This window comes from Vipera berus (assembly GCF_964194415.1).
Source record: "Vipera berus genome assembly, chromosome: 6".
NCBI classification, from domain to species: Eukaryota; Metazoa; Chordata; class Lepidosauria; order Squamata; family Viperidae; genus Vipera; species Vipera berus.
In genome coordinates, this window is record NC_138208.1 from 89,033,074 (window position 1) to 89,056,963 (window position 23,890).

The window sequence follows — 23,890 nt, forward strand, 5'->3', positions numbered from 1 at the left end:
ACAAGAACAACAAAGATGATTAGGGCACTGGAGGCTAAAACACATAAGGAACGGCTGCTGGAATTGGTTATGTCTAGTTTAATGAAGAGAAGGATGAGGGGGGACATGATAGCAGCCTTCCAGTATCTCAGGGGCTGCCCCAAAGAGGAGGGAGTCAAGCTGTTCTCCAAAGTGCCCGAAGGCAGGACGAGAAACAACGGATGGAAACTCATCAAGGAGAGAAGCAACCTGGAACTAAGCAGAAACTTCCTGACAGCGAGAACAATTAATCGGGGGAACAACCTGCCTCCAGAAGCGGTGGATGCTCCAACACTAGAAGTTTTTAAGAAGAGACTGGACAGCCAATTTGTCTGAAATGAGCAGGGGGCTGGACTAGATGACCTCCAAGGTCCCTTCCAGCTCTATTCTGATTGATTGTGTGTTTCAAGCTGAGTAGGGAAGAGGAAGGCCACCGATTCTGATCACATCCAACTTCCCTTGTGTCTTCTTTAACGAAGCCCGGTCGGTCGTTCCCCCTTTTTATTGCCAAGAAACTCTTCCCGAAACACAGCCGAGCGAGCGCCTCTGAAGATGGATTACCTCCATTCCAACTTAATTTCTCTTCCCCAGCAGGACCCCCCATTTGAACCCCGCTGGGCCTGGAGTTGCTGCTGATGGGGTAATGGATGAGCGCTTTGTCGGCGGCGGTGCCCGCGTTCGCAGGGTGCCAGCCTGCCTTTCCCCGGGCGCCTTCCATTTCCCGCTTTGCAGCGCTGCCTTTGCGAAAGCTTAAATGTGTTTTTTTTTTCACAAAACAGTGACTCGACTGTCATTAGCCGAGAAGCACGGGGGGGGGGGGTTGTGTGTGTGTGTGGAAGGAATGATGAACAAGAAGAGCAAGGCGGAATTTAAACGCTTGACTTGGAGAGATCCAGTTCTGCCTGGAAGTGGTGTAGGAGAAGATCAGCCATCTGCTCTGGTGGTAGGCAGGGAGGAGGATGGGCAGAGAGCCAGTTGTCAGAGGCCTTTGGGAGGATGCCAGCGCTGTTGTCGTTCCGTGTGAGGCCTTCGGCCTTCTCCACGGCATAACCAGAAAGTTGCAATCACTCCAAGGGGACATCCGGACTTCTGCTTCCCAAAAGGGATTGTGGTTTCAAAAAACTCTCCTCATTTTTTCCAAGCGGGGATAGAATACAGAAGGGACCTTGGAGGTCCTCTAGTCCAGCCCCCTGCTCAGGCAGAAGACCCTAGAGACCATTTCGGATAAACGGTTCTCCAGTCTCTTCTTAAAAGGCTCCAGTGTTGGAGCGCCCACAATTTCTGGAGGCAGGTTGTTCCACCGGTGAATTGTTCTCATCGTTAGGAAGTTTCTCCTTAGTTCTAGGTTGCTTCTGTCCTTGGTAAGTTTCCATCCGTTGCTTCTTGTCCTGCCTTCTGGGGCTTTGGAAAATAAATTGACCCCCCCTCTTCTTTGTGGCGGCCCCAAAAATATTGGGACACTACTATCATGTCACACATACACACACACCCCATCCTTCTGTTCATTAGACATACTAAATATATAGGTAGTCATAGACTCCAAGAGCTGGAAGGGACCTTGGAGATCTTCTAGTCCAACCCTCTGAGCAAGAGAGGAAACCCTACACCAGGGGTAGGCAACCTTGGCTGTTTTATGACTTGTAGACTTCAACTCCCAGAATTCCTGAGCCAGCATGGGGGAACTGTGGCCCCTTCATGGCTCATGGACTTCAACTCCCAGAATTCCTGAGCCAGCATGGGGGAACTATGGCCCCTTCATGACTTGTGGACCTCAACTCCCAGAATTCCTGAGCCAGCATGGGGGAACTGTGCCCCCTTCATGGCTCGTGGACTTCAACTCCCAGAATTCCTGAGCCAGCATGGGGGAACTATGTCCCCTTCATGACTCGTGGACTTCAACTCCCAGAATTCCTGAGCCAGCATGGGGGAACTGTGCCCCCTTCATGGCTCGTGGACTTCAACTCCCAGAATTCCTCAGTCAGCATGGGGGAACTATGTCCCCTTCATGACTCGTGGACTTCAACTCCCAGAATTCCTGAGCCAGCATGGGGGAACTGTGGCCCCTTCATGACTGGTGGACTTCAACTCCCAGAATTCCTGAGCTGGCATGGGGAAACTATGGCCCCCTCATGACTCGTGGACTTCAACTCCCAGAATTCCTCAGCCAGCATGGGGGAACTATGGCCCCCTCATGACTCGTGGACTTCAACTCCCAGAATTCCTGAGCCAGCATGGGGGAACTGTGGCCCCTTCATGACTGGTGGACTTCAACTCCCAGAATTCCTGAGCTGGCATGGGGAAACTATGGCCCCCTCATGACTCGTGGACTTCAACTCCCAGAATTCCTCAGCCAGCATGGGGGAACTATGGCCCCCTCATGACTCGTGGACTTCAACTCCCAGAATTCCTGAGCCGGCATGGCTCAGCATGGAAACCTCTCCCTTTCCCCTCAGCATGGCTGGCTCAGGAATTCTGGGAGTTGAAGTCCACCAGTCATGAAGGGGCCAAGGTTGCCTACCCCTGGCCTATACCGTTCGGGAGAAATGGCGGTCCAGTCTTTCCTTGAAAACCTCCAGGGATAAAAGGACCCCCAATTCTGAGGGACGAGTTGTTCCGATGATTTCTCACTTTGATGCGTTTCCATCAGTTCCATCTTGTTCTGCCGTCAGGTGCTGTGGAGAATAGATTGACACACCCCTCCCCCCCTTGTCTGTGACAGCCCCTCAAGTTTTGGAAGACGGGGGGTCAACCTATTCTCCAAAGCACCTGAGGGCAGGTTAAGGAGGAACAGATGGAAGCTTATCAAGGAGAGAAGCAACCTAGAAATCGGGGCAGACAGTGAGATCAATTAACCAGCGGAACTACCTGCCTCCAGAAGTCGCGGGTGCTCCATCACTGGAGGCTTTCCAGAAGAGACTGGACAATCGTTTGTCTGAGAGGGTATAAGGTCTCCTGCTTGAGCAGGGGGTTGGACTAGAAGACCTCCAAGGTCCCTTCCAATTCTGTGATTCAGTCCCAACTGGCGTCAAGGCATAAAGGCCGGGGTCTTGCCCCATGCTTGTCCTTCCTCAAAGATGTCCTCCTCCTGAACGTCAAAGCTACGTTGAGCCATGGTGGCCCAGCGGTTAGAATGCAGCATTTGCAGGCTAATTCTGCCAGTTGCAAGCAGTTCGATTCTCACCGCCTCAATGTGGACTCAGCCTTTCGTCCTTCCGAGGCCGGTAAAATGAGGACCCAGATCGTTGGGGAGTGGGGCAACAGGCTGACTCTGTAAACCGCTTAGAGAGGGCTTTAAAGCACCGTGAAGGGGTATATAAGTCTAAGGGCTATTGCTAAGTCTTAAGGAAGGAAGGAAGGGAGGGAGGGAGGGAGGGAAGGAGGGAGGAAAAGAGGGAGGGACGGAGGGAAGGAGGGAGGAAAAGAGGGAGGGACGGAGGGACGGAGAGCTGTGGTGGCGCAGTGGTTAGAATGCAGCATTGCAGGCTGACTCTTCCCACAGCCAAGAGTTCAATCCTGACCAGCTTAAGGTCGACTCAGCCTTCTGTCCTTCCAAGGTCAGTTAAAATGAAGACCCAGATTGTTGGGGGGGGTGGGGGGGGGCAACAGGCTGACTCTGTAAACAGCTTAGAGGGCTGTAAAGCCCTCTAAAGCAGTATATAAGTCTAACGGCTATTGCTAGCGCTATTTAGCCATTCAGGCTAAAAGAAGCAGCTCACATTCTCTTCCGCATCTGAACAAGGTCCAGTTTTCCAATCCTGATTTCTTCCTTCCTTCCTTCCTTCCTTCCTTCCTTCCTTCCTTCCTTCCTTCCTTCCTTCCTTCCTTCCTTCCTTCCTTCCTTCCTTTCTTTCTTTCTTTCTTTCTTTCTTTCTTTCTTTCTTTCTTTCTTTCTTTCTTTCTCTTCCTTCCTTCCTTCCTTCCTTTCTTCCTTCCTTCCTTCCTTTCTTCCTTCCTTCCTTCCTTCCTTCCTGCCTTCCTTCCTTCTTTCCTTCCTTCCTTCCTTCCTTCATTTCTTTCTTCCTTTCTTCCTTCCTTTCTTCCTTCCTTTCTTTTTTCATTTCTTCCTTTCTCTTTCTTTCTTTCTTTCTTTCTTTCTTTCTTTCTTTCTTTCTTTCTTTCTTTCTTTCTTTCTTTCTTTCTTTCTCTTTCTTCCTTCCTTCTTCCTTCCTTCCTTCCTTCCTTCCTTCCTTCCTTCCTTCCTTTCTTTCTTTCTTTCCTTGTGACCCATTTTCTCTCCCCCCCACCCCCCCTGCCCTGAAGTCGCCGGCCTAGATGGCCGGGATCTGTAGGGGATCTTGTCAACCTAATTGATTACCGTGCGGTTCACCCTCTCCACGGGCAAGTGACACAGCGTGGAATGGAACAAATCTGAATGTCTCAGGCCTTCCTGCTGGGTCAAGCAAGGGCTTCTTCCTCTTGACAGTGATTTATATATTTGCTGCCCCCCCCCCCAGGAAATAATCCCCAGCCTGGGTCACTGGAGACCCCTGCCGGGAGGACCCCAACCACACCATCAGAAGGGAGAGGGAGAGGGCTAAGCTTTCCACCAACTGATGCACTCAACTTAATGCTGATTGAGTGTCTGCTGGAAGTGATGGGGAGGGGGGATAATTAATTCTCCCCCTCCCCACCCAGCAAACCCGGCAAATCTCCCTCTGCATTTCTGAAAAATCACCATCTTGCACCGCGTCAGTATCTGATGGGACTTTCAGCCCTTTCTGTAGCTGGAACTTGTTCCGGTCTATGGACCATCCGGTTGTGACTTTGAATGGTCGCTAAATGTATTGCTGTAAGTCGAGGACTACCTGAGCCACCTACGTCTCCCTATTCTGGAGGCATAGAATCAAGATCACATGAAGCATTAGTACCGCTTTATAAACCCCTAGCAAGGCCACACCGGGAATGCTGCAGCCATGTTGGGTCTCCACATCACAAAAATCATGTTGAGAGTCCGGAAAAAATTCTGAGAAGAACAACTAAGATGATCCAAGGTCTGGAGACCGAAACAGACGAAGAACGGCTGCGGGACTTGGGTTTGGCCAGTCTAAAGAAAAGAAGAAATAGGGGAGACGTGATAGAAGCTATTCCAGTATTGGAGGGGCTGCCACAAGGAAGATGGGTTCAAATTATTCTCCAAAGCACCAGAGGGAAGGACGAGAAACAATGGTTGGAAACTGATCAAGGAGAGAAGTAACCTGGAATTGAGGAGAAACTTCCTAACAGTGAGGACAATCAACCAGTGGAACAGCTTGCCACCAGAAATCGTGGACGCTCCATCCGTGGAGATTTTTAAGAAGAGACTAGAAAGTCACTTGTCTGAGATGGTATAGGTTCTCCTGCTTGAGCAGGGGGCTGGACTAGAAGACCTCCAGGGTCCCTTCTGAAATCACTTCCCCCCCCCCCCCCGGTCGTCATAACTTTGAACGGCCACTAAACGAACGCTTGTAACTCGAGGACTAGCTGTGCCAAGTCCCCGGGTCTTTTCCAAACTTTTCCTTTTCCCAACTTGGCTGTTTCCCAGCAAGCGCCTTTGACCGCTGTCCAACTCGCCCTCCAAATGTCGTGATCCGCATTCAAAACGCCGGGCGGATGTCACTCAACCCAGAGATGCCTCTCCGATGCCTTTTAGCAGGCGGGCGAGAAGAATCAATTCCTGTCACTCAGCAGTCCATCTGCAGGAACAGGATTATGGATCCGGGGCCTTTTGCCAGCACTTTAATCTTAAAATCAATGCCGAGACACAACTTGGTTTAGGGAAAGGGAACAGGTGTGTGTATGTGTGTGTGTGTGTGTGTAGGGGGGATCACTTTGAATTGAGGTTTTGAAACTTCAAATGCAGAGAGGGGGGGGCCTGATGTCCTTGTCTTTGTGATTGGAGGAAGGTGGTGGGACAAAGGGGGAAGGACCCCCCCCCTCTTGGTCACAGCTGACCGAATTTCCACTCAAACGGACTTAGATTCAACGACATACGAAGCAAGAGGCCAAAGGCTTTCCAGATTTTTAAGTACGGGTAGGTCCTCGACTTACGCCCAGAATTGACCCCCAAATTATCTGTTGCTAACTAAGCAAGAGGGTTGTTCGGGGAGTTTTGCCCCATTTTACGACGTTTCTTGCCACCGTCGTTAAGCAAATCCCTGCATCATTCAGCGAGTCACACGGTCTTTAAGTGAATCTTAACAAATCCCCGTGGACTTTGCTTGTCCGAAGGTCGTAAAAGGAGATCCCGTGAGCCGGGGACACTCTGGGCGTCGTAAATACGAGTCAGTTGCTAAGGGTGTCAGTTTTGATCACCTGACCGCAGGAATGCTGAGTGGGACAGACGATCGTGAGCCAGTTTTTCCAGTGTCGCTGTAACTTCGAATGGTCACTAAACGAACTTTTATAAGTTGGGGACTAGCTGGACACCCCGCAGCCCCTTATTTCCTCTGAACGTCCCTTCCTTCCCTGCCTCCTGGGTCAAACTAGGAGAGATTAATATGCCTGAATTCTGATCACAGGCTCATGGGGGGGCTGCAATGGCCGTAAAGTGTGAACAAGTAAGTCACTATTTTCACTGCCGTCGTAACGTCTAATAGTCACTAAATGAATGGCTGTTAATCGAGGACTACCTGAATACAGTTTAGAACAGGGGTCTTCAAACTTGGCCCTTTGATGACTTGTGGACTTCAGCTCCCAGAATTCCTCAGCCAGCCACGCTGACCGAGGAATTCTGGGAGTTGAAGTCCACAAGTCATCAAAGGGCCAAGTTTGAAGACCCCTGGCTTATATGGTCCATGTTGGCTGAGGAATTCTGGGAGTTGAAGTCCACAAGTCATCAAAGGGCCAAGTTTGAAGACCCCTGGTTTAGGAGATTACCTTGCCACGTCAGTGGGGTTAATGTTAACCTAGGGCTTCATTTGCAACCCTCGACAGTGGACTGAGTCGTCATGAGACGTGGGCTGGTCATAACAATGAGACATGGTCCTCAACTTAACAACCATTTGTTTAGCGGTCATCCAAAGGGACCACAACAGTGAAAAACGTGATTTAGGACCAGTCGTTCGGACATTTAAGGACCGTTGCAGCATCCTCACAACTACATGATCAGAAATTGGTGTGTGTGTGTGTGTGTGTGTGTGTGTGTGTGTGTGTGTGTTTTGACAGCATGTATTTACAATGGTTGCAGCATGTCGGGGTCTTAGTGATCGCCGTTGGCGACTTCTCACTGAGAAGTCCATGAGAGAAGCTGGATTCACAATTCACTGAACAACCCCAGTGATTTGCTTAACAAGCCTGCCCCCCATCCCAAAAAAAGTCATAAAAATCAGGTGATTACTCTCTTTAACAACCACCTTGCTCAGCAGTCTGAAATTCTGCTCCTAATTGTGCTCGTAAAGCGAGGACTGCCTGTTATAATAATAATAATAATAATAATAATAATAATAATAATAATAATAATAATAATAATAATAATAATAATAATAATAATAATAATTATATAGACCTTGGAAGGGACATTGGAGATCATCTAGTCCAACCCCCTGCTCATACAGAAGACCCTATACCATTTCAGACAAATGGTTGTCCAATCTCTTCTTAAAAACCTCCAGGGATGGAGCATTCACAGCTTCTGGAGGTAGGTTGTTCCACCGGTTAATTGTCCTCACTGTCAGGAAGTTTCTCCTTAGTTCTTTCTCTAGGTTGCTTCTCTCCAGGATTTGTTTCCATCCATTGCTTTTTGTCCTGCCTCCAGGGGCTTTGGAGAACAGCTTGACTGCCTCTTCTTTGGGGCGGCCCCTGAGAGATTGAAAGACTGCTATCACATCCCCCCCCCCCGTCGGTCCTTCTCTTCTCTTCACTGAACTGTTGTTGTTGTTGTTAGTTGCGAAGTCATGTCCGACCCATCGCGACCCTATGGACAACGTTCCTCCAGGCTTTCCTGTCCTCTACCCTCTTCTGGAGTCCATTTAGGCTCACGCCTCCTGCTTCAGTGACTCCATCCAGCCACCTCCTTCTCTGTCATCCCCTTCTTCTATTGCCCTCCACCTTTCCCAGCATGAGGCTCTTCTCCAGTGAGTCCTTCCTGCTCATTAGGTGGCCAAAGGATTTGAGTTTTAGCTTCAGGATCTGGCCTTCTAAAGAGCAGTCAGGGTTGATCTCCTCTAGGACTGACCGGTTTGATTGCCTTGTAGTCCAAGGGACTCGCAGGAGTCTTCTCCAGCACCAGAGTTCAAAGGCCTCAACTCTTTGGCACTCGGCTTTTCTTATGGTCCAACTTTCACAGCCACACATTGCAACTGGGAAGACCACAGCCTTGACTACACGCACTTTTGTTGACAGGGTGATGTCTCTGCTTTTTAGTGTGCAGTCTAGATTTGCCATGGCTTTCCTCCCCAGGAGCAAGCGTCTTTTAATTTCTTGGCTACAGTCCCCATCTGCAGTGATCTTGGAGCCCAGGAAAATAAAATCTGTCACTACCTCCATTTCTTCCCCATCTATTTGCCAGGGATTGAGAGGGCCGGATGCCATGATCTTGGTTTTCTTAATGTTGATTTTCAACCCAAGTTTTGCACTCTCCTTCTTCACTCGCAACAAGAGGCTCCTTTGAACTAGACAGACCTAATTCCGGCAACCCTTCTTTGTACGTTTTAGCCTCCAGTCCACTTGTTTGCGTGTTCCAACTCTGCTTGGAAATGACTTGCAAATGGCTTTTCTTCACTCAGCCTCCCCGTGTGTTTTTTTTTTCTTTTCTTTTCGTCAACAGAGCACAGTCGTCGTGGAAAAAACGGTCCAGGACCTCATGAATTTGATGCATGACCTAAGTGCCTATTCCGACCAGTTCCTGAACATGGTGTGTGTCAAGCTTCAACAGTACAAGGACACCTGCAACGCGGCGTACAGGTACGGCTACGGAGCGTCTCCCTCATCCTGGTCACGGCTCTCCCAAAGGTGCTTCTTTTTTTTCTTTTCCAAGAGGCAACTAGACTTTTCTTGGGTGCTTTTTTTTTTCCCCTCAAAGAGGTTTCGCTCCTCATCCAAGAAGCTTCCTCGGTTCCGGCGGAATGAGGTCATCGCTCCGTAGCTTCTGGGCCTGTAAAGGAGACGGCGGGAGATTTGCCCTTTCAGATTTACAAGTTTCTGTTAACGTAGCTTTAAAAAACAGTCAGATGAGAGAAGATAATAAGCCGGAGCTGCGTAACGGATGGAGACAAAAGATTTTCCTTGCTTTCCAGTCTGTAAAAGAGATGGCGGGATATTTGTACTTACGAGTTCCTGTTTATGTCAATTCAGAGAAGAGTCAGATAAGAGAGGGCACAGCCCAGAGCTGCATAGTTCCCTAGTTTCTTGGGCTGTAAAGGAGACAGTTGTTGTGATTCAGGGTCAGCCTGTGGGTTCGGCAGTTGGGTCGGACGACTCAGAGGACGAGGAGGGGGGTGTTGAAGAGCTTGCTGAGGGGGTTGAAGATCTTGCTGATGAGAGCCCTCAGCCAGGCCCCTCTCACTTGGTCACCACGGAGACCCAGCTGTGTGAGCCTGACAGCGTGGATGAAGATGACCCACAGCTGGCCCTGTTCAAGGACGCCCGACGCAGGAGGCAGTCAATCAGGAGTAAACAGAGGAAGGCAATGGGGCTCCTCGGAAGGAGGCAGAGAGAAGCCACACCCTGAACTGTATAAAAGGGGAATGTGTGGGGAGGGCTGGTTTGCTGAAGGCAACCGCTTGGATAGTTCCTGTTTCTTAAAGCTCCTGTTTCTTGGTTTGTCTTGTTCCGTTTGTTTTTGTAGCAATAAATTTGACAGGCGTAATTCCAGCCTCTTGCCTTCTTGTAAAAGGGGGTGTCCCTGCCTTTTCTGCAGGGCCGGTAGCAGGCTGGTACAGAACAACAGTGACAGATTTGCACTTTCAGATTTACATGTTTCTGTTAACGTAGCTTTAGAGAACAGTCAGATAAGAGAGGGCATAGCCCAGAACTGCGTAGTTTCCTAGCTTTTCAGTCTTTAAAGCAGGGCTTTTCAACCTTTTCACCCATTGTGACACTTTTAGGAGATGGCAACATCCGAGTAACACCAGTCGCCTAGCAAAGTGTCAAAAACTTGATGACCAAAAAAAAAAAAAGGAAAAAAGTGATGAAGTACAGGCAGTCCTCGACTTACAACAGTTTGCTCAGTGACTGTTCGAAGTGACAATGGCACTGAAAAAAGTGCCCCCCCCAAGCCACAGCCGAGCAAGACGCCTGCCTGCCCATCCGGCGGCCCTCTTCCTCCTGTCCGAGGTTTTCGTTGTTGTGAGCATTTCTGTTGAGGATTGGCAGCAAGGTGGGGTGGGGTGGGTATTTGGTTTTTATTCCCCTCCCCCCTCTGCTGGGTGGTTGCAGCAGGTTTTGGTCACTTCACATGACCCTGGGACACTGTGACCGTCATAAATATGAATCGGTTGCCAAGCACCTGAACGTAAGTTTTAATTTTTAACTGTGTGATTAATATTTGGGGCTGTTATTTAATTTTTTCTTAACTTTTGTACTGTTGTTTTTTATTGCTGTTAGCCGCCCTGAGTCCTCTGGGAGATAGGGCGGCATATAAGTCCCATAAAATAAATAAAAATAAATAAAATAAATCACAAGACCCTGGAGATGCTGCCTAGTTCCAGCTGATTGGCACTTCTTCTGGGCTCAGCAAAAGGACCAGGATCAGCGCTGAGCTCCCGCTGGATCCTGGCGCCGATCCTGGCGCTTCCGCTGAGCCCCGACAGCCCTGCAGCTCCAGCCGTCTCTCGCTCAGGCTTGTGCGGTGCTGCCGCCGGTTCAGCTCATTCCCCTCCTCCGCTACCACTTTCCTAGGATGGTCGCCTACCACCTGCCAGGTGCCAATGTACCACAGGTGGTACCCGTACCACTGGCTGGAAAGCCCTGCTTTAAAGGGGACAGCAGAAGATTTGTACTTTCAGACCTACAAGTTTCTGCTAACGTAGCTGTAGAAAACAGTCAGATAAGAGAGGGCGTAGCCCAAAGCTGCATAGTTCCCCAGCTTCTTAGGCTGTAAAGGAGATGGCAGGATATTTGCACTTTCAGACTTACAGGTTTCTGTTAACGTAGCTTTAGAGAACAGTCAGATAAGAGAGGATATAAGCCACAGCTGCATAATGGACGGAGAAAAAGGCTGAGAAGGGATTCTTCCTAGTTGCCTGGGTTATAAAAGAACAGGCGAATATTTGTATTTTCAAACTTGCGAGATTCTGTGAACGCAGCCTTGCCGTAAAGTACAGTTAGCTCATCTCGTTGTGTTTTCCTGTCTGGTCTACCTGTGTGGGCCGACCCAAAGCCATAGATTTTATCGGCGTTTGGGAGTTTTCGCCCCCCTCGAGATAAAAGGAGCAAATATAGCTGGATCTTTCATTCAAACAGAAGGCTGCAAAGAATCAAGATTGCAAAATTATAGAAAGCTTCGGAGTGCCGCCGTAATTGTGTTTTCTTCGAGCAAATAAAGAGCTTGGCAGGCGCATTGAGCTAACCCCTAACACACGCCCAAGCTGATAAATTCCACTTAAGTGTAAAGGCTGGCGGTAAATTAATCCGTGAGTTTCTCCCATCAACCTTTTTTTGGAGAAATAAATCGTTCTAGGTTTCCGGCGAGCCGTCGCTTTCGTGCCTTTTAAAGTTTGCACAATCCGTTTTAACCGCCTCCCTTTTTATGGAGACCTCGATCGTTACCGTATCTTCTGAACCTAGGCGCAGAACAAATATCTTTTCTGCCTTCCCTGTCGGTTTTTTTTTAATTTCCCCCCCTGCCATTTCCCAGTAAACAAAGTCAATGGGAAAAAGCCGGATTCCTTTACTAACCTACAAGATTCACTTAACAACCGTGGCAAAAAAAAAAAAGCAAAAGCTCACCGGACAGCCGGCGCGACAAGTGTTTAACAAGTGCCTTGCTTAGCGACAGGGCTCAAATGTGGCCGTAAGTTGAGGACTGCCTGTAATCCTTGGCCAAACCAGCTTTCTGATTCCCCTGGTTACTTTTTCCACTTCAGGAGCATTGTCCAGTCCGACGAGAAGATGGTGATCAGCACCTCTTGGGCCAAAGATGACGACATTACCAGGCTCTTGAAGTCCCTTCCCAACTGGAGCAACATGGCCCAGCCCAAACAGCTGAGACCTAAACGAGAGGAAGAAGAAGACGTCGTAAGGCAAGTTATTCCTTAGAGCAGGGCTTTTCAACCTTTTCACCCATTCTACCACTTTTAGGATATGGCGACATCCGAGTAACACCAGTCGCCTAGCAAGGGGTCAAAAAACTTGATGACCAAAAAAAAAAAGGGGAAAAAAGTGATGAAGTACAGGTAGTCCTCGACTTACGACAGTTCGCTTAGTGACCGTTTGAAGTTACAATGGCCCTGAAAATGTGCCCCCCCCCCAAGCCACAGCCGAGCAAGACGCCTGCCTGCCCGCCCGGCGGCGCTCTTCCTCCTGTCCGAGGCTTTCATTGTTGTGAGCATTTCGGTTGAGGATTGGCAGCGGGGGTGGGGTGGGGGTGTTTGATTTTTATGCCCACCCCTCTGTTGGGTCGTTGAAGCAGGTTTTGGTCACTTCACATGACCCTGGGACACTGTGACCATCATAAATATGAATCAGTTGCCAAGCATCTGAATGTAAATCACAAGACCCTGGAGATGCTGCAATGTTCCAGCCGATCGGCGCTTCTTCTAGGCTCAGCAAAAGCGCTGGGATCAGTGCTGAGCTCCAGCTGGATCCTGGCGCTGATCCTGGCGCTTCCGCTGAGCCCCGACAGCCCTGCAGCTCCAGCCGTCTCTCGCTCAGGCTTGTGCGGTGCTGCCGCCGGTTCAGCTCATTCCCCTCCCCCGCTACCACTTTCCTAGGATGGTCGCGTACCACCTGCCAGGTGCCAATGTACCACAGGTGGTACCCGTGCCACTGGTTGAAAAGCCCTGCCTTTGATCAATGGATGGAAATCAACGTTTCACCTGGACGCCGTCTTCTGACGGGCGAGCCCTGAACCTCCGGCCTTTGGGATGAGCAAGGACAAAGTGCTAGGAGATTTTATGCGATTGCTTTAGAGAAGAAAATTGATAGGGCCACCCAGCTCACTCTTGGCGACTCCAGGTGGCTTATAGCAGGGGTCCCCAACCTGTGGTCTGTGGCCCGGGACCGGGCCGTGGGCCCTTGGCTAGCGGGCCGCTGAAATAGCTGGCCAGTGCGCGCACACATGGGCGCGCATTCCCCTCCCACTCATGCTAGCACCCGCGGCCCCATTTGTGCCTGCGCGCGAGCGCGAATGGGGATATGGGGAGGGTGTCTGCAGCCTGTTTGCGCATGCGCCGCTAGCCCGGGTGATTTGCACGGCCCATTTGCTCATGCACGAACGGGTTGCTAGCCGCCCTGGGGGGGTGCGTGACTGTTTGCACATGTGTGAACGGGGCTGCTAGGGCCGCGCCAGTGTGTGTGGCCTCGTGTGTGTGTGTGTGCGTGTGTGCGTGTGTGCGTGTGTTCGTGTGCGCACACCAATTTTGAAGCTGCTCCTCTTCCCTCCAGTCTTTAAGCCCGAAAAGGTTGGAGACCTCTAACCCAGACATGTCAAACACAAGGCCCGGGGGCCGGATCCGGCCCGCAAAGTGGTTTCATGCGGCCCGCGAAGCCATCCTGGAAACAGTGAGGGAATGGCCCCCACTGCCTTGGCCTGGCCCAGAGACCCTCCTTCTGCCAGAGACCCTCAGATCTGTCCCACTCCTGCCCGGGCCCCCATAGGCACCCTTGATGCGAACGATGTAGAGCTGGCCACGCCCACCCAGTAGGCCATACGCACTCTAGCCACGCCCACCCAGTAGGCCACGCCCACCCAGGCCATACCCACCCGGCCCCCTGAGGGCAACCGCAGCCATCAATGAAATTGAGTTTGACACCCCTGCTCTAGCTTATAGGAATAAAGGAGGGAATGAAGGGGTTTTACTCCCCTACTCGTTGCTGACCATAAGGGTGGCGCTCATCTCCGTTTCAAGGATGCAATCCCAACAAAAAAGCCAATCATCCCCTGCCCCGCTACTGGTAACAATCAAACCCACCTCTTGATGGGCTCTGTATCATTCTGGGGTCCCCAGGCCCACTGGCAGAAGCCGGTCTTCAGGATCTTTCGGATGAGTGTCAAAGTGGGGAACCAATCTTATCTCTGCAGGGATGATGTTCCTCAGAGAAAGAGCCACCACGGAGAAGGCCCTTCTTCTTGGTCCCACCAGATGGACCTCCTCAAGAGAGGGGACCCATGACATCCTCTGCCTCCTTGCTCCAGTGGGTTGGGTAGATCTACCTGGGAAATGACAGTCCTTAAAATAACAGGGAAGGAGCCACCACGGAGAAGGTCCTTCTTCTTGGTCCCACCAGATAGACCTCCTTAAGAGAGAGGATCCATAACACCTTATTTCCAATCTTATCTCTGCGGGGATGATGTTCCTCAGAGAAGGAGCCACCACGGAGAAGGACCTTCTTCTTGGTCCAACCAGATGGACCTCCTCAAGAGAGGGGACCCATGACATCCTCTGCCTCCTTGCTCTAATGGGTTGGGTAGATCAACCTGGGAAATGACAGTCCTTCAAATAACAGGGAAGGAGCCACCACGGAGAAGGTCCTTCCTTCTTCTCGGTCCCACCTGATGGACCTCCTTAAGAGAGGGGGAAACCTTAGCGTCCTCTCATACTGTATTGTGGTTTGGTATGCTGGTCTGACAGCCGCGGATAGGAAAGTATTATACAGTGTGGTGAGCACAGCACAAGACATCGTGGGCTGTCCCCTGACACCCCTGGATGACCTCGCCAGGGCCCGCTGCCTTGGAAGAGTGAGGAAAATTCTCAGGGAGGACTCACACCCTGGTTGGTACCTCTTTACTCTCCTACCATCGGGTAGTAGATACAGGAGTATAGCCAGCCGTACCAACAGGCTGAAGAACAGCTTTTATCCATGGGCTGTCAGGCTCTTGAACGGGAAATAATTTTATAATTTTAAGTATGACTGACTTGTGAGGCCGGTGCGTCATGCAATTAGCTCACATGGTGTAATAAGATGGAGGGTTTGTTGTCACTGTGAGTTGTGGTGGGGGGGCAACGAAGGGAGGCTCAGCCAATCTCAATGTATACCTGGTTGTACTTTGACAATAAAGGTTCATTCATTCACCCCATGTCTCCACACTCTGGTGGACCACACATAGATATGACTGGGAAAAGGTGGTCCTTCAAATAACCTGGACCCAGAGCAGGTAGGGCTTTGAAGGCGACAGCCAGCCCTTCGAATTGGGCCCAGAAACAAAAATCAGCAGCCAATGCAGCTCCTGCAGGAGAGGTGACCCATGCGCAAAACCGTGCGGTATGCTCGCTGCCCGGAAGCGGGGCTGACCTGTTTGTTGGAACATTCTCTTTGCGTGTTGGACGCTTGCTTAATCAGGGGCGTCACTTTAGCAGACGGCTCAATTTGGACCATCTGACCGCTTGATCAATTTTCTTCGCTTTCATGGTCCAGCTGCTGACCCCTTCCTCCCCTCGGGGTACCTGGAAGAGCTTCTTTGCGGCTACTACGAGCTGTTTTAGAAATCCTTGGTGATGGACGAGAAGCTGGTTATTACCGCTTACCGGAATCCATTAGGAAAATTACGTTAAGGGATTCCTACCCTGTCCGTATCATCTGGAGCCAACCTGGTGTGTGCGGTTGAAATTGATCAGACTTTCCTTTCTCTTCCCCCCCCCCCGGTAGAAGAACACATGGCTTGTTTTCAAAACACGACTATCCTAGGATCCAATCGGTCACCGGGGCCAAAGGTTTATTGATTCGTCCAAACTTTCGGGCTCGTCCTGAGAACTTCTCCCCCTCCAGAATGTGTGCACCCTGTATTTATATGGTGTGTGGTGGTATGTAGCTTTTTAAATTATTATTAATTAGGGTGTGGCTGGCTGGCTATTGAGTCGTTGATGGTTGTCTCCTTGTGCAACTGCACCCTTGGCTCCAGATGAGCAGGTGGTAAATCAGCATCCCAGCTGACTGACAAGGGGCCCATTTCCCAGGCTTTAATCATTTCGCTTGGCTATTTTTGGCCCTGCTCAGCCAACAATTGTAGTAGCTGGGAAATTGAATGCATCTCCTTGTTCATTCCAATGTGAGCTACCAATGAGTTCGGGTCTCTTTGTCTAACTGCTCGCTCACGTTCTCACAAGCTGCTGATTAGCTTCCTCCCTGTCTGCTCCAGCTATTGTAGTCCAAGGTTGGGTCACGTGACGAGAATTCAGACACTTGGCAACTGGCTCGTATTTATGACGCTCGCAGTGTCCCCAAGTGACGTGTTCCCCTTTTGCCACCTTCTGACAAGCAAAGTCAACGGGGCAAGCCAGGTTCACTTCACAACGGTGTTACTAACTTAACAACTGGGATAGAATAGAGCTGCAAGGGACCTTGGAGGTCTTCTAGTCCAGCCCCCTGGTCAAGCAGGAGAACCTATACCATCTCATACAGGTGAATGTCTAGTCTTTTCTTAAAAATCTCCAGTGATGGAGCGCCCATGATTTCTGGGGGTAAGCTGTTACACTGGTTGATTGTCCTCACTGTCAGGAAGTTTCTCCTTAGTTCCAGGTTGCTTCTCTCTTTGATCGGTTTCCATCCATTGTTTCTCATCCTTCCCTCTGGTGCTCTGGTGAACAACGTGACCCCCTTCTCTTTGGGGCAGCCCCTCAAATACTGGAAGACTGCTATCATGTCGCCCCTGTTTCTTCTTTTCTTTAGACTAGCCAAACCCAAGTCCCGCAGCCGTTCTTTGTAGGTTTTAGTCTCCAGGCCTTGGATCATCTTAGTTTTAGAATAGAATAAAGCTGGAAGGGACCTTGGAGGTCTTCTAGTCCAACCCCCTGCTCAGGCAGGAGACCCAATATCATCTCAGACTGTCTAGTCTCTTCTTAAAAACCTCCAGTGATGGAGTGCCCACCATTTCTGGTGGCAAGCTGTTCCACTGGTTAATTGTCCTCACTGTTAGGAAGTTTCTCCTTAATTCCAGGTTGCTTCTCTCTTTGGTCAGTTTCCAACCCTTGTTTCTCGTCCTGCTCTCTGGAGCTTTGGAGAATAACGTGAAACCCCCCCCCTTCCTTGTGGCAGCCCCTCAGATACTGGAACGCTGCTATCGCGTCTCCCTTATTTCTTCTTTTCTTTAGACTAGCCAACCCCAAGTCCCGCAGCCGTTCTTCGTCTGTTTTAGCACGGTGGCAAAGAAAGGTCGCAAAGCGGGGCAAAAACTCACTTAACCTGTGTCTCACCTAGCCACGGAAATTTGGGGCTCGTAAGTCGAGGTCTACCTGTGTAGGCCTGCCAAACACGGACTGACGGACTGGGGCGGCTAAACCCGGAGCCGACGGGAACGTCCCCACCATGTCAGGAAGGCTTCTGCTTATTTCCCCGGTGTAAAGACTCATATACGATTGGAAATCATTACGGGGGGAAGTCAGCTCAACTAACGCAATTGTGTGCCACTGAAGTCATTGGAAAGGAGACGTGATTGAGCGAATGGGTGATTGGGTTAGGCTTATTGTGGAAATGGTAGGTTTAACGATATAAGCCTTGGTGGAGCAGTGGGCTAATGCCTCCTTAAGTAACACCAGCTGCCTGCAATTAGTGCAGGTTCTCATCCCACCAGGCTCAAGGCTGACTCAGCCTTCCGTCCTTCCCAGGTAGGTAAAAGGAGGACCCAGATTGTTGGGGGCAATTAAGCTGACTTTGTAATAATGCCGCTTGGGGTGTGTGTGAAAGCCCTAACAAGCAGGCATATACATAGAATGAAGGCTACTGCTAAGCTTGTAAGCCGCCCTGAGTCTTCGGAGAAGGGCGGGATATAAATGGAATTAAAATAAATAAAATAAAATAAATAAAAATAATCTGCCAATCCCAGGACCGATGACCCGGGTGTAGTTGAGGGTGGGCTCCGACGGAGGCCCATCTGAACTCAGCTTCCAGCAAAGTTCAGCGAGAAAATTTCTTTGATTCTTCACGGCCTTTTTCTCGGCTTGGCTCTCCGCAAAACTCTGGGGAATCTAGCTTGCAAAGGCATCAGGCTAGAAAACAGGAGACGGTGAGTTCTAGTCTCGCCTTAGGCCTGAAAGCTGGCTGAGTGAGAATCGCCCGGAGATGGTGAGTTCTAGTCCCACCTGAGGCACAAAGCCGGCTACAAGACTTGGAGCCAGTCGCTAGGAAACGAGGAGTTCTAGTTCCATCTTAAGCGTGGAAACTGACGGGGTGACTTTGAGCCAGTCACCAGGAGATTGGGAGTTCTAGTCCTGCTTTAGGCGTGAAAGCCAGCTGGGTGACTTTGGACCAGTCACCAGGAGATTGGGATTCTAGTCCTGCCTTAGGTGTGAAATCCAGCTGGGTGACTTTGGACCAATCACCAGGGGACAGTGAGTTCTAGTTCCACCTTAGCCATTAAAGCTGGCTACTAACTCTGGGCCAAATCCCTGGGAGATGGTGAGTTCTAGTCCCATCTTAGGCATTAAAGCTGGCTGGTGACTCTAGGCCAAATCCCCAGGAGACGGTGAGTTCTAGTCCCATTTTAGGCATTAAAGCTGGCTGGTGACTCTAGGCCAAATCCCCAGGAGACGGTGAGTTCTAGTCCCATCTTAGGCATTAAAGCTGGCTGGTGACTCTAGGCCAAATCCCCAGGAGACAGCGAGTTCTAGTCCCACCTTAGGCATTAAAGCCGGCTGGCAACTCTGGGCCAAATTCCCGGGAGACGGTGAGTTCTAGTCCCACCTTAGGCATTAAAACCGACCGGATGACTTTGGGCCTGTCCTTCTCCCTCAGCCCAATCTACCTCACAGGGTTGTTGTTGTGCGGAAAGTAGGAGGAGGTCAAAGTATTAGGTATCTCCGCCACTTTGAGTTAGTTATAAAAAATAATTAGTGAGTGTGTCTCTGTGCGTGCGTGTGCATGAAATAAATAAATAATGCTACTCTCCATGGCCAACACAACCCTTGCTCTCTCTTCCTTCTAGGACTGCCTTTGGCAAGGAGTCCGAAGTCCTGATCGGGAACCTGGGCGATAAGCTGATTCCCCAGCAAGAGATCCTCCGGGACGTCAGCGACCTGAAGGCCTTGGCCAACATGCATGAGAGTCTGGAATGGCTGTCGGGACGAGTGAAGAACACCATCGCCAGCCTTCCAAGTAAGTGACACCCGGGAAGACGGAAACACGCCAGTGGAGATCTCAAGAACGCAGGTCGTCCTCGATGTAACGGCCACAATTGAGCCCCAGATTTCTGTTGCTAAGCGAGATGGTGGTAAAGGAACAGATGGAAACCAATCAGTGAGAGAAGCCACCTGGAATTAAGGAGAAACCTCCCGACAGTGAGGACAATTAACCAGCGGAACGGCTTGCCACCAGAAGTTGTGGGTGCTCCATCGCTGGAGGCTCTCAAGAAGAGGCAGGACAAACGTTTGTCTGGAATGGTAGAGGGTCTCCTGCTTGAGCAGGGGGTTCGACTAGAAGACCTCCAAGGTCCCTTCCGACTCGGTTATTCTGTTATCAAGTACAGGTTGTCCTCAACATACGACCACAAAGGAGCCCAAGATTTCTGTTGCTAAGCGAGACAGTTGTTAAGTGAATTTTCCCTCATTTTATGACCTTTCTGGCCGCAGTTGTTAAATGAATCACTGCAGTCGTTAAGTTGGTAACGTGGTTGTTAAGTGAATCTGGCTTCCCCACTGATTTCCCCAGGATTGTTCTTGTGGGGAAAATAGGAGGAGGAAGGTGGGATGGATGGTTAGAAAGAGAAAGAGATAAAGAGAGAGAGAGAGAGACAGAGACAGAGAGAGAGAGATAAATGTAGATAAATAGATAAATGATAGATAAATAGTCATAGAGATAGATAGATAGATAGATAGATAGATAGATAGATAGATAGATAGATAGACAGACAGACAGACAGACAGACAGACAGACAGACAGACAGACAGACAGACAGATGTATGTAGATAGATGTGGATACATAAATAAATAAATAGACAATAGGATAGATAGATAGATAGATAGATAGATAGACAGACAGACAGACAGACAGACAGACAGACAGACAGACAGACAGACAGACAGATGTATGTAGATAGATGTGGATAGATAAATAAATAAATAGACAATAGGATAGATAGATAGATAGATAGATAGATAGATAGATAGATAGATAGATAGATAGATAGATAGATAGATAGAGATAGATAGATAGATAGATAGATAGATAGATAGATAGATAGATGATAGATAGATAGATAGATAGATGATAGATAGATAGATAGATAGATAGATAGATAGATAGATAGATAGATAGATAGATAGATAGATAGATAGATAGATGACAGATGTATGTGGATAGATAGATAGATAGATAGATAGATAGATAGATAGATAGATAGATAGATAGATAGATGATAGATAGATAGATAGATAGATAGATAGATGATAGATAGATAGATAGATAGATAGATAGATAGATAGATAGATAGATGACAGATGTATGTGGATAGATAGATAGATAGATAGATAGATAGATAGATAGATAGATAGATAGATAGATGATAGATAGATAGATAGATAGATAGATAGATAGATAGATAGATAGATGATAGATAGATAGATAGATAGATAGATAGATAGATAGATAGATGACAGATGTATGTGGATAGATAGATAGATAGATAGATAGATAGATGATAGATAGATAGATAGATAGATAGATAGATAGATAGATAGATAGATAGATAGATAGATGATAGATAGATAGATAGATAGATAGATAGATAGATAGATGACAGATGTATGTGGATAGATAGATAGATAGATAGATAGATAGATAGATAGATAGATAGATAGATAGATAGATAGATAGATAGATAGATAGATAGATAACAGATGTATGTGGATGGATAGATAGATAGATAGATAGATAGATAGATAGATAGATAGATAGATAGATAGATAGATAGATAGATAGATAGATAGATAGATAGATAGATAGATGACAGATGTATGTGGATGGATAGATAGATAGATAGATGATAGATAGATAGATAGATAGATAGATAGATAGATAGATAGATAGATAGATAGATAGATAGATAGATGATAGATAGATAGATAGATAGATAGATAGATAGATAGATAGATAGATAGATAGATAGACAGACAGACAGACAGACAGAAAGACAGATGTATGTAGATAGATGTGGATACATAAATAAATAAATAGACAATAGGATTGATAGATAGATAGATAGATAGATAGATAGATAGATAGATAGATAGATAGATAGATAGATAGATAGATAGACAGATAGATAGACAGACAGACAGACAGACAGACAGACAGATGTATGTAGATAGATGTGGATAGATAAATAAATAAATAGACAATAGGAGAGATAGATAGATAGATAGATAGATAGATAGATAGATAGATAGATAGATAGATAGATGATAGATAGATAGATAGATAGATGATAGATAGAGATAGATAGATAGATAGATAGATAGATAGATAGATAGATAGATAGATGATAGATAGATAGATAGATAGATAGATAGATGACAGATGTATGTGGATAGATAGATAGATAGATAGATAGATAGATAGATAGATAGATAGATAGATAGATGATAGATAGATAGATAGATAGATAGATAGATAGATAGATGATAGATAGATAGATAGATGATAGATAGATAGATAGATAGATGACAGATGTATGTGGATAGATAGATAGATAGATAGATAGATAGATAGATAGATAGATGATAGATAGATAGATAGATAGATAGATAGATAGATAGATAGATAGATAGATAGATGATAGATAGATGACAGATGTATGTGGATAGATAGATAGATAGATAGATAGATAGATAGATAGATAGATAGATAGATAGATAGATAGATAGATAGATAGATAGATAGATAGATAGATAGATGACAGATGTATGTGGATGGATAGATAGATAGATAGATGATAGATAGATAGATAGATAGATAGATAGATAGATAGATAGATAGATAGATAGATAGATAGATAGATGATAGATGACAGATGTATGTGGATAGATAGATAGATAGATAGATAGATAGATAGATAGATAGATAGATGACAGATGTATGTGGATAGATAGATAGATAGATAGATGATAGATAGATAGATAGATAGATAGATAGATAGATAGATAGATAGATAGATAGATAGATAGATAGATAGATAGATGACAGATGTATGTGGATAGATAGATAGATAGATAGATAGATAGATAGATAGATGATAGATAGATAGATAGATAGATAGATAGATAGATAGATAGATAGATGACAGATGTATGTGGATGGATAGATAGATAGATAGATGATAGATAGATAGATAGATAGATAGATAGATAGATAGATAGATGATAGATAGATAGATAGATAGATAGATAGATAGATAGATAGATAGATAGATAGATAGATAGATGACAGATGTATGTGGATAGATAGATAGATAGATAGATAGATAGATAGATAGATAGATAGATAGATAGATAGATAGATAGATAGATAGATAGATAGATAGATAGATGACAGATGTATGTGGATGGATAGATAGATAGATAGATGATAGATAGATAGATAGATAGATAGATAGATAGATAGATAGATAGATAGATAGATAGATAGATAGATGATAGATAGATAGATAGATAGATAGATAGATAGATAGATAGATAGATAGATGACAGATGTATGTGGATAGATAGATAGATAGATAGATAGATAGATAGATAGATAGACAGACAGACAGACAGACAGAAAGACAGATGTATGTAGATAGATGTGGATACATAAATAAATAAATAGACAATAGGATAGATAGATAGATAGATAGACAGACAGACAGACAGACAGACAGACAGACAGACAGACAGACAGACAGACAGACAGATGTATGTAGATAGATGTGGATAGATAAATAAATAAATAGACAATAGGATAGATAGATAGATAGATAGATAGATAGATAGATAGATAGATAGATAGATAGATAGATGATAGATAGAGATAGATAGATAGATAGATAGATAGATAGATAGATGATAGATAGATAGATAGATAGATAGATAGATAGATAGATAGATAGATAGATAGATAGATAGATGATAGATAGATAGATAGATAGATAGATAGATGACAGATGTATGTGGATAGATAGATAGATAGATAGATAGATAGATAGATAGATAGATAGATAGATAGATGATAGATAGATAGATAGATAGATAGATAGATGATAGATAGATAGATGATAGATAGATAGATAGATAGATAGATAGATAGATAGATAGATGACAGATGTATGTGGATAGATAGATAGATAGATAGATAGATAGATAGATAGATGATAGATAGATAGATAGATAGATAGATAGATAGATAGATAGATAGATAGATAGATAGATAGATGATAGATAGATGACAGATGTATGTGGATAGATAGATAGATAGATAGATAGATAGATAGATAGATAGATAGATAGATAGATAGATAGATAGATGACAGATGTATGTGGATGGATAGATAGATAGATAGATGATAGATAGATAGATAGATAGATAGATAGATAGATAGATAGATAGATAGATGATAGATAGATAGATAGATAGATAGATAGATAGATAGATAGATAGATGACAGATGTATGTGGATAGATAGATAGATAGATAGATAGATAGATAGATAGATAGATAGATAGATAGATAGATAGATAGATAGATAGATAGATAGATGACAGATGTATGTGGATGGATGGATAGATAGATAGATAGATAGATAGATAGATAGATAGATAGATAGATAGATAG

At 46.6% G+C, this 23,890-nt stretch overlaps 1 protein-coding gene across 1 annotated transcript in view; it reads left to right on the forward strand.

Annotated features, from left to right (window-relative positions):
• Nucleotides 1–23,890, forward strand: part of EXOC4 (exocyst complex component 4) — a 323,699-nt gene that overhangs the window by 263,425 nt on the left and 36,384 nt on the right. Inside the window, exons 12-14 of the mRNA XM_081331755.1 lie at nt 8,762–8,898; nt 12,021–12,176; nt 19,013–19,182. Of these exons, the coding sequence (XP_081187881.1) occupies nt 8,762–8,898; nt 12,021–12,176; nt 19,013–19,182 (463 nt within the window). The remainder of the gene's footprint in view (nt 1–8,761; nt 8,899–12,020; nt 12,177–19,012; nt 19,183–23,890) is intronic.